At 34.8% G+C, this 11,992-nt stretch overlaps 2 protein-coding genes across 2 annotated transcripts; both read left to right on the top strand.

Annotated features, from left to right (window-relative positions):
* The first annotated feature begins 1,486 nt into the window (after positions 1-1,486).
* Positions 1,487-2,345, top strand: LOC145606142 (defensin Ec-AMP-D1-like). The gene is made up of 2 exons (XM_081662197.1): positions 1,487-1,582; positions 2,161-2,345. The coding sequence occupies exons 1-2, from the start codon at positions 1,528-1,530 to the stop codon at positions 2,331-2,333; spliced, it is 228 nt and encodes a 75-aa protein (XP_081518323.1). The 5' UTR covers positions 1,487-1,527; the 3' UTR covers positions 2,334-2,345.
* A 743-nt stretch (positions 2,346-3,088) lies between these two features.
* LOC145603949 (uncharacterized) lies at positions 3,089-3,988 on the top strand. The gene is made up of 2 exons (XM_081659915.1): positions 3,089-3,448; positions 3,539-3,988. The coding sequence occupies exons 1-2, from the start codon at positions 3,089-3,091 to the stop codon at positions 3,986-3,988; spliced, it is 810 nt and encodes a 269-aa protein (XP_081516041.1).
* Positions 3,989-11,992: the final 8,004 nt, after the last annotated feature.

Genomic DNA, 11,992 nt, shown 5'->3' with positions numbered 1-11,992 from the left:
AACTCAAATGATCTATCTACCACCTCTGGACAATCGCTTCTCGAGCAATGTAATAAAACAAACAAATTTGCATGAACAAGTATATTGGACATAGAGTTCAAAACATATGAGCAATGTGAATCCCAAGGCTCAACATAAACGTTAAGTGAGATGTATGAATTTTAACTTAGCTTTTTTATTAATCTTTGTTAACCACCGTCCACTGGCAAATTGTCACCAATTAACCATTAATTAAATTTTGGGAACTTACAAATTGCAAATATTGGTATTTTCTTTGTCTTTTACAATAGTTAGCAAAAGATTAACTAGTACGGAGTAAATAAAAAAATTTGTGTCACAAAATAATTTGTGATGAACTACGTTGTACGTACTACGTACTATAAAATTTGGAGCCGCCCCTTCCCCTTTTTCTTTTATTGTATCGGGTTAATAAATTAGCTATTTCGATTGTTTGGTTGGGTTAAATTTGGCTATTTCGATTGTTTCTCTTATAATTCTTCATGTTATTGCTACCAATTCTGATAAAAGTACATTGTTTGAGTATCGTAAGTGCCTATATGGTGGAATTTGTTCATGTTTAGCTTTTTGACTTTGGTTTAAAAAAGTTGTTTCTCGGGTATAGCCGTATAAATATATATTTATGTATGCAAAATTGGAAAAATAATGGTTTGTGTCAAAAAAAAAAAAAAAAAAAAAAAAAAAAAAAAAAAGTAATGGTTAATCCTTCTTTTAAAACCAATGAATTAGATGAGAATCATCATCATGATCACAACATATCGATAGACCCTGGCCTTTTATTAAAGAAGGTTACTTTTATACTTTAAAGTTAAAACACAATGACATATAAATGATGGTATAAATAATGTTTGATATGTAACAATGATTGTAGCATTGTTGGTTGAAAAGAAGTTTTTATTAGAATAGGTAAAAAAAAAAATTGTTCATCTAGTAATCTATGAAAAGTACGTGATTAATCAGTACCAAAAAAAAAAAAAAAAATTGAAAAACATGGTACATACAAAGTGCATGTTGTGTGTGACATATTTGGGATTGACTAATATTTATAACTTAGAACTAGGTTATGTATGTCAATACCACACACGGTAATTTTCACTATAATATTCATTACCGTCTCTATCTCATAATATAGTGTTTGTATTATTTCTTTTTAAATGCCCTAAAATGTTGTTCTTGTTACCAATATTTCTATTTAGGTTTCTAGTACCAATTTGTTTTCTTGTGTTTTCTCACTCTTCTCATAGCCATTGCCTTCGTTAGTTACATCCCCCCAAGGCCCCAACACACACGTACATCCTCACCCCCACTCCACCTCCCAATAAATAAAAAAATTACATAATTTTTGTTTTAAAAAATAATAGAGAAGAGAAAAAAGAACAACAAACTTAATTCATTGGTTACTTCTATAAATAGAGACGCTTAAGTCCTAAGATTACACTTAACCAAGCTTTAATCTTTGCATTATACACACCACCTTTTTTGAGAGTAGCCAATCCAACAACGTTCAAGATGGAAAGGAAATCTGTTGTGCTTTTTATGGTGTTGCTCATCTTCTTTGCTTCTCGTAAGTCTTTTATTAACATCAAAGATTTTACATACGTAGTAATTTTTACATCCATTGTTATGTCATTTATTATTAACACTTGGTTTTAACAACATGAAAAGTCCCAATGTATAAGACAAATACGAAGTATAATTATTCAATAATTCAAGTCTATATATGATCTTATATGTTATTTGAGCGTCCTCAATCATCTAATCTTTGTGATTACGTGAGATTATTATGACTGTTATTTTCAACATCATATAACAATATATTGTACGTACGTTCATTTCACCATGAACTAGAGGTGATAATATTAGTCCCCCGAAAATAGGACGGGTTTGGGCAAGCATAAAAACACTTTATTAGTTAAAAAGCCCAAACCTGACCCGAAAAGCCCGCTACTTTTTTTGTGGGTTTGGGCATGAATAATTGTGTTAAGGCCCGGCTCAGCCCGATTTTTGATTACCTCTACCTAGAGGTGTCAAAAGCACACTCGACCCGACCGGATCCGAAACCAACCCGAAAAATATCCGATTTAGATTTGGACTCGCATGAACATAATAATTTAACAATATGATGTTATTGATTGGTTACAGAGGGAATGGTGCACCAAGCTGAGGCAAGAATGTGCGAGTCAAAGAGTCACCATTTTAAGGGGATGTGTTTTATTGATCACAACTGCGCCACCGTTTGCAGAACTGAAGGTTTCTCCGGCGGCATCTGCGTTGGTTTACGCGGTCGCTGTTTCTGCACTAGACAATGCGCTTAGTAGTCTGCTTGCTTTGTTCTATGATGTTCCTTTGTCTTTCATGTTGTTAGTTTTAGCATCAAAATGCAAGGTTATTTTGTTTATGGGATGAAGTTGTAGTAGCTGCAATAACTTTGTTTTCAAATTGAATATCATGCTTTGTAATGTTGTTATATTTAAGTGTTTAATTAATTTGGACTTCCTAATTTTGAATTTGATGGTTCAGTTCAATCTTTTAGTCTTCTAAATCTAATATATATATATATATATATATATATATATATATAAAGGGGAGTTTTTCCCCAAGTTTATAGAAAGCCACATAGGATTTAATTTTCTTAATAAGAGATTAATATTTTATTTTAGAATTAAATAATTCAAATGATACGTAAGCAAAATTGGCGAATGAGAATATTCTAAAACTGTAAAGAGAATATTCTATCTACGTATTTTCACTATTAGCTGAGAAAGCTTTATTCCGGTCTTGTAATGAGTGCATTCAATTTGCTACTAGCTTGGATGTCTAGATCTATCATCAATCTCACATACAATATACAAGTATATTACTATACATGGATAGTGTCAGGAAAGATAAATATTGTGAATGAGAAATACAGAGAATATTATTCATTATAATTTATCATGGTATCAAGAGCCTTGTGAGATCCGAATTAATTTTTTTTTTAGCATTGTTTTTCATAAACAACGTTCAATTTGACTTCAATTTTTTTTGTGAGATCCAAAAATATTTTTTTTTTTGTGAGAATTCGTGAGCAATGACAGGAGGAGATGGAGGCAAACAGAAGGTAGATTTGACCTTTCATCTAGGATCGAGTGACGGGCCAGGCAATGTCATTACCCCGGTTCAATTACGGGGCGACAACTATGATGAATGGGCTAGGGCTGTGAAGACAGCTTTGAAGGCTAAGCGAAAGTTTGGCTTTATTGATGGCACGGTTGCAAAACCGAGTGATTCCGAGAAGCTTAAGGATTGGGTGGCTATGCATTCTATGTTGGTTTCTTGGTTATCAAGTAGCTTGGATCCAATTGTTCGGTCTACTCTTGGTGATTATGATGACGCGAAGTTGTTGTGGGATAATCTCCGAAACCATTTTTGTGTTGTGAGCGGGACTCGAGTATGTCAATTGAAAACGACCTTGGCTGGTTGCAAGCAAGGCAAAACTAAATTGATTTCTGTTTATTTTGGCAAGTTATCAAAGATATAGGATGAACTAACCACGTATGTTTTGGTTCCGGAACGTAAGTGTGGTAAGTGCACATGTAACATTGTGCATCAAGTTGAAAAATTGAGAGAAGATGATTATGTTCATCACTTTTTGATTGGCATGGACTCTGCCTATGCGGCTTTAAGGGCTCAACTTCTAGCCCAAGATCCCTTGCCAACGGTGGACAAAGCTTATCAACAAGCCATACAGGCTGAACGTTTGCGTGGAGGGGAAGTGAATGCTCCAACTGAAGATCGAAACAATGCAGTGGCATTCAAGTTGCTGAGGAAGAAACCAAGAACAGAGAACAACGACAGGTTCTGCACTCGTTGTAATAGGGAGGGACATGATGAATCGGGTTGCTTCCAGATTCACGGGTTCCTTGACTGGTGGGGAGATCGCCCATGTGGTGCTCGTGGACCATGCCGTGGTGGCATATCTGCTGGATGAGGTGGAGCACGGACAGGTGGCAAGGACAGGGGGGGTGGAGCTCCTCCTGCTCAGGCTAATAGAACAGGTGGGCAGCAGGTCTCGTAGCCCTCACAAGGTGCTGTCGCAACTACCTCAGACGGGGCAGCCCTTGCTGGGGTTACGTCTGCTCAAATTTAGTAGCTACTCGATCATTTGAATTCGCTTAAACCCAAGCTTCACGATAAGCATGATTTAGGTTGGATTATTGACACCAGTGCCTCAAACCATGTGACTGGTGACATTTCTTTATTGACGAATGTGTCTAATGTGAGCCATTATCCGGTGGGATTGCCGAATGGAAACTATGCAAACGCTTCCAAACTTGGAACGGTGACATTGCAAGGAGGCTTAATTCTTAAAAATGTTCTTTATGTGCCTCAGTTAATTTGCAATTTAATTTTGACGACTCAATTATGTGATGAATCAAATTGTGTAATGCAATTTACTAATAAACTTTGTGTTATAGAGGACCTAACAACGAGGAAGGTGATAGGAGCGGGTGAACGAGTAGATGGACTTTATTATTTCTGGGGTGATGTTCCTATGGTGAAGACTTTGAAGATAGATGTGGATGGGTCGACAAAGTTGTGGCATCAACGATTAGGGCATCCTTTGGGAAAAGTTCTTCAACAACTTCCGTTTGTGAGTCATAGAAGTAGATTTAAATCATGTGATGTATGCCCTTGGGCAAAACAACATAGGAGCGGTTTTCCTTTGAGTCAAAATAAAGCTAGTCGTATTTTCGAATTAGTTCATTTAGATTTGTGGGGGCCTTACAAGACTCCATCGTCTTGTGGTGCTCATTATTTTTTAACTATTGTTGATAACTTTTTTAGGGGTGTGTGGATTTATTTAATAAGAAATAAAACGGAAGTTGAGTACATGTTTTATAATTTCGTTGCTATTGTTAAACGTCAATTTTCTCAAGAACTTAATGTGGTTAGAAGTGACAATGGTACGGAGTTTAATTCTTTGAAAAAGTATTTTTTTGAGAATGGAATACACTTTGAGACCTCATGTGTCGCGCCCCCTCAACAAAATGGGCGGGTTGAGCGAAAACATCAACACATATTGAATGTCGCTAGAGCTTTACGGTTTCAAGCCAATTTACCTCTAAAATTTTGGGGGGAGTGTGTGCAAGCGGCATGTCATTTAATTAATAGAATTCCCTCTAGATTACTTAATTATAAGACCCCTCGTGACATATTATTTGGCAAAAAACCTTCATATGAGTATATTCAGGTGTTTGGGTGCTTGTGTTATGCGTATAATATGAAGAGTAAAGGTGATAAATTTGCAAGTCGTAGTAGGAAGTGCGTGTTCCTAGGATATCCTTTCGGGAAAAAGGGATGGAAGGTGTACGGCTTGGAAACTCGTGAAATTTTCGTGTCAAGAGATGTGACATTTTTTGAGACCGATTTCCCTTTTATTACACCTAGGGAGAAGCCCATAATGGTGAGTACGAATGGTGGAGATGTTGGGGACAGTGACGATGAGTGGTGCGTGGAGATGGAAGGGGAGTGTGTGAGTGAAGAGGAGTATGATGCGGGGGTGGAGAGAGAGGCAGACAGCTCCGCAACACACCCGCGGCAAGCAGCTCCAGAACGCAGGGAAGCCGCGGAGGAGTCTGCCAGCCTTCCTGACCAGCCCGCAGGAGAAGCAGCGGGTGCTGGGTTTGCTGGGGTACGGTAGATGGCAAAATGCAACAATGGGCTGCTGGGGTTGATGGCAGCACGCAACAAGGGGCAGAAGGTGCTGGCAGCACGCAGCAGGGGGCAGAACAGCAGCACACCGAAGCCATGGGTAAAGGCATGAGACCGAAAATTCCAAATGTGAAGATCCGTGACTATGTGACTCAGACGATCCGAAATATAAGTCCATCTACATCATCTCAGAGTTCACCTGTGACATCATTTTCCTCAGGTACTGTTTACCCTATAACACATTTTATTGATTCTCACCGGTTTTCTGTGAAGCATAGAACATATATTGCTGCTATTACAGGAGGAAATGAACCCAAAAGTTTCAAGGAGGCTATGAAACACGAGGGTTGGAGGAAGGCGATGGCAGATGAGATACAGGCTCTAGAAGAACAGGGCACTTGGGAGCTACATAAATTACCACCTGGTAAAAAGGCATTTGGAAGCAAGTGGGTGTACAAAGAAAAATATGATGAGCATGGAAACCTGCAGAGATTGAAAGTGAGACTAGTCATCTTTGGCAATCATCAGGTTGAAGGATTAGACTACCATGAGACATTCGCTCTGGTTGCAAAAATGGTGACAGTTCGTACTTTTCTTGTCGTAGCTGCAGTGAAAAATTGGGAAGTTCATCAAATGGACGTTCATAATGCATTTCTTCATGGTGATTTGCAAGAAGAGGTATATATGAAAATTTCCCCTGGTTTTGAGAAAAATAATTTTGACAAAGTTTGCAGGATGAAGAAATCGTTGTGCGGGCTTAAACAAGCTCCAAGATGCTGGTTTGCGAAATTTGCTACAGCTTTGAAAAAATATGGCTTTAAACAGTCATATTATGATTATTCTTTATTTACTCTAACAAAGGGTAAAATGCAACTCAATGTGTTGGTATATGTCGATGATTTAATTGTTGCAGGCAACGATAAAAATGCTATGCTCACATTTGGGAAACTGTTTCAAGATGAAAGATCTTGGAGTGTTGAAATATTTTTGGGGCTAGAGGTAGCCCGGAATAACTAGGGAATTTTTATTTGCCAGAGGAAGTATGCATTGGACATTATTTCTGAGACAGGTTTACTTGACGCTAAACCTGCAGAGTTCCCTATGGAACAAAATCACAAGTTGGCCTTATCTCAGGGAGAGTATTTGCAGGATATTGAGAAATATCGTCGTCTTATAGGTCGACTGATTTACTTGTCTGTTACGATACCCGATTTGGCATACTCTGTGCACATTTTATCGCAGTTTATGCAGAATCCCAGGATTGATCATTGGGAAGCAGCTCTGCGAGTTGTTCGATATTTGAAGAAAAGTCCGGGACAGGGAATTTTATTGAGATCTAACAGTGCTTTACAGTTGGAAGGTTGGTGTGATTCAGATTGGGCAGGTTGTCCTCTCTCTAGATGATCCTTGAGTGGTTGGTTTGTGCTTCTCGATTTGTCCCCAGTGTCATGGAAAACCAAGAAGCAACCTATTGTTGCTCTGTCTTCTTCAGAGGCCGAATATTGTTGTATGAATGCAACGTCTTGTGAATTAAAGTGGTTGAAACGACTACTTGGTGACTTAGGTGTTAAACATGAGAATGAGATGCATCTTTATTGTGATAGTCAGTCTGCGTTATACATTGCGCAGAATCCAGTGTTTCATGAACGAACAAAACATATTGAGTCGGATTGTCATTTTGTTCGGGATGCGATTACAGATGGAACGATTACACCTTCGTATGTCCCTACGACGGTTTAGTTGGCTGACATTTTTACAAAGGCTTTCGGAAAAGCTAAATTTGAGTCTCTACTTCGCAAGTTGGGTGTTCGAGATCCGTACTCTCCAACTTGAGGGGGGGGGGTATTAGGAAAGATAAATATTGTGAAATATTGTGAATATATCTTGTGATTATCTTTAGGTTATTTGGTCTTGCCCTCCAAGTATCCTACTCTATATGTACTTTTGTATATGGCCGTTTATATGAATGAGAAATACAAAGAATATTATTCATTATAATTTATATATCAGATATACATCAATATAATCTAATGAAAAACTTTTGTATACATCGAGGTAACTTTTGTTGAATTTAAAGTAACTTTTATCCACAATGCTTAAATACAGAGTAACTTTTGTTTATATCAAGATAACTTATATATATTGTCCTATTGAGTGACTTTCATAAGTTTCCTTCATTATAGGGTAACTTTTGATCATTTTAAGGTAAATTTAAAGCCAATGTACAATGTTTTATTGTACATCCTCTTTTTTAAAATGTTTGTTTAATCTTTTAAGGGAAAAGTATAAATTATTGGGTGTTGATATTGCCAAGGCAAAAAAAACCATTTCCAAGGCAAATTATCTACCCGCTGCCCGTAATATTTGAGAATCTAAATATATCAAACTTATTAATTCAATAATATACTTTGTAATATTTTATTGCCTATAATGTTGCCAATAACAATTAAATCACTTTATTCTGGCACATACCAAATCGACATATGATCTTCACCTCCACATAAACTAAATCACTACATATACACACACATGCATTATATTATTCTAATAATCAATACTCCAAGAAGAATCAAAACAATCAAAACTACGAATTGATTATTGCAATAGGTATAAACCAAAACTTCCAACAGCTACAAAAATGGTCCAAATTTTATTAAATCAAAAAAAAAAAAAAATCATTGGATCATTGATTAAAAAAAAATGCAAATATTAAATTACAAATGTTTAAAAATAGCAACGATAAACATAACTAATCCGGAGAGAAATATTAAATTTCAAAACTACGAATTGAAAAAAAAATGCATTTTATGAAATTAAAATTTTATATTATTGAATTAGTATATTATTAATTCATTAATAATATTACTTACCGTAAGTAAGTAATTAATAATATTATTAAGGCAATAAAATATTACAAATATATTATTGAATTAATAAGTTTGAGATATTTAGATTCCCAAATATTACGGGCAGCGGGTAGATAATTTGCCTTGTAAATGGTTTTTTTTTTGCCTTGGCAATATCAGCACCCTTTTGAATAAGGTTTCAAGTTAATTAATAGAACAAAAAAATGGCATTGTTAAACTATAAATCTATACTAATCTGTCTCTACTAGATTTACTAATAGGAAAATATGCAAGAAATTTAGAGTTTTAATGTTATTGCTATTATTATTATTATTATTTTCTTTCTCGGATTCTTGTACATCATCTTTATATTCTTCCAACTTATAGTCTTTCAATTACAATTTAATTTCTTTGCAAATATCATTTCACCTTTGATAAATCTATACTAATATACTAAAAGGCGTTTCTAAAAACGTAATTGTGTCACGTAGACTCCTCATTGCGCCACGTCATATACTCAATTCCTCAATACGGCTGAACACTCAACCTCTAAGAAGAAATGTCATTGTTTAATCATCTAAGCAATTGTCACTTATGTTATAATCTTGCACACAAATTTATGTTATACCACAAAAGTATTGAAAACACTTACAAATTATTAAATGTCTTTTAAAAAATTAGTAGTTACATGACTAAAAAAAGTAGCAACCCGGAGCAACGTCCGGGCTATACACTAGTTTTATATGAAATCATTCACATTTTGCATCCAATTAGAAACTTGTATTGATGTACTTATTTTAAATTTACAGCATATATATGGTAATAAAATGCATATTATGAATCCCAAGTATTACCTTTATTTTATAATTTTTTGACTCATGTGCACATTTACAAATTAAAAGAAAATTCTTAATGGCCTTTTAAGAAAATAAAAAGCATGAGATTAACAGTGTAAGAGATAAAGTGAGAGTAAATAATTAATCATGGAGCATCATCCAATCAAACAACTTCCACCCCCAACATTTTCGAGTTAAGCATAAGGTTGGTGATTATGTTTTATATTTTTTCACCGTTTGGTGATTATGTTATTTTTTTTCACCGTTTGGTGATTGGAGGGGGTAATTCTGGCAAAAAAAATAAAAAGGAAGCAAAAACTTAATCACTTGTCAGATACATTGGGTTAAAAACTTAGTCACTTGTGGTTAACCAATAAGAAAAAAAGCAAGTATTTAATTTTTTTTATTCACACGAGGCACGTCAATTGTGAAAATGACGGCTCTATTATGAACTTTTCCCAAAATTTCCCCTTTTGGTGCACTTCTTCCCCTTCCCCACGTTTTCCCTTTTTTTGTTTTTATTTTCTTTACTAGTTCTTCAAACTTCACTCTTAATGAGTTAATGGAAAGCTTGATTAAAGGTGTTCGACACTTCGAAAGGTAAATCTCTACTTCATCTCTTTGGTTCAGTTGTTCATAATTGCCTTAATTGTTGTGTACTAATTAGAGTCGAAAAACGTAGGGTTTAAATTTTGTCAAAAATTGTGGAATTCTTCCTGAATTAAGGGTCAAATTTGGTGTATGATGATAAAATTTCGTATTTTTACCTTTAGATTATTGTTGTAAGACTCTTGATTTGCTAATGCATGGTTCTAATTGGGTGGGTATCTTGACTCTTAGTGTAATTGGAAGGAGTAGTGTGAAACAGAGTAATTATACTTAATTGAAAGAATTTAGTATTTAATGTCGAGTAAAGTGTATTTATGTGTTAATTTGTTTGTGAATTATATGAAAGTTGTTTTATTTTTCAATATGTGTTGATGTTAAACAATAGCTATTGTAGTTTTTAATTGAATGACAATTATTATATGTTGTAGATGGAGATGATCCCAATGGCACTTGTTGTTCGATTTGGTGGGGTGTGGAAACATACTCCTGATTTAGAGTATGTTAGTGGTGAAATGAAAATGTTTGATGAACTCCATACTAATTTTAATGTGGATGGTATGAGGAAGATCATAGGTAGTTTAGGGTATAAAGACATTATTAAGATGCATTATTGTGATCCTACTAAAACAAAAAATACAGGCATTAGATTCTTAAGCTATGATGATGTTACCTTTGCAGGAAGTTTTCATCGCTTAAGCTCTTGTTGCAATGATGATAGCAATGGAGAAATTTTTTGGGTAGCCTTTTGGAATAGATAGGTGTTGGAATTATATATTTTGTATTTATACTTTTGTAATTTATTCCAAAGGCTAGTATTATATATTCAGCTTTTAAACTCATTTCAGGATTTCATATTGATAAGTGATTATGTTTTTGGGAAGGTGATTAAGTTTATGTTGGGTGACTAAGTTTTTTATGCTGAGTTTCAAAACAGGTTAAAAGGTTTTCCGGTGAGTTAAGTGCTCGGTTTATCTAACTCAATCACCAAAGGGTGAAAAAAAAAAACTTGATCACCAAAGGGTGAAAAAAACAAAAACTTGATCACCATTTGTATACTTAACTCCAACATTTTCTTAAAATTAAACCACTCCCCCACCACCAACTAACCTCCAACCACCACCACACCCACCTTCTATTTAGGCATACCACAACTACCCATCATCTCCCTAACTCCATCAAACTCGGCTCCTTTTTTTTCTCTTTAGTTTACCCTACATTTACTACCTCTATTTATAATGATTGATCATCTTTTAAGGTTCTATATAATACAATTGATATTATTAACATTAGATAACTATATTTAATAATTGAGATAAGAAAATTTAGGTTTAAGGTCAACCTATATATTTTATTTCTATATACAAGATGATTTCCATCTTTCAATCTAATATTCTTCCCTATATGTATAATAATTTAGAAAGGAATACGTACATCAGTCATTTTATATATTAACTTCTATATTTTCTCTTTATTAACAGTCATATAAACAAAATTTTAAAACTTTTGACATTATTTTATTTTTTTATTGTCATTTTCAATGTTATTATACTTTTCATAAGAAGCCTCTCACTAATATACTACATTACATTTGTATCAGGTTGAGATGTGCACAACGAAAAAGAATTTCATTTAGTCAAGAAAGGCCATGTTAGTTTGCAAGCACAAGTTTAGTTACAGGGGCGGAGGGAGGGGTACAAGAGGGGACATCTGTCTCCCCACTCATTGGCAGATCTATGAAGGGGCATGGGTGGCACCGGCCCCCCAAATTTTTATTTTTTTAATTTTTTTATTTAAGTAAATGTGTAAAGTTATAGGTTAAATACAATTTTAATGCAATAAATAACATCAAATTAGCTTTGTCATAGTGGTAAAATTGGTAATGCATAGAGTTTGGACTAAAAGTCTTAGGTTCAACCCCTTATACAAGCATTTTTTTTTAATTTTTTTGATTTAGTGTCCCTGCACACTAAATATTCTACATCCGCCACT

Source organism: Chenopodium album, chromosome 22 (genome assembly GCF_948465745.1).
Source record: "Chenopodium album chromosome 22, dcCheAlbu1.1, whole genome shotgun sequence".
Classification (NCBI taxonomy): Eukaryota; Viridiplantae; Streptophyta; class Magnoliopsida; order Caryophyllales; family Amaranthaceae; genus Chenopodium; species Chenopodium album.
Note: the sequence above shows the minus strand (reverse complement) of the source record. Positions and strands in the feature narration are given on the sequence as shown.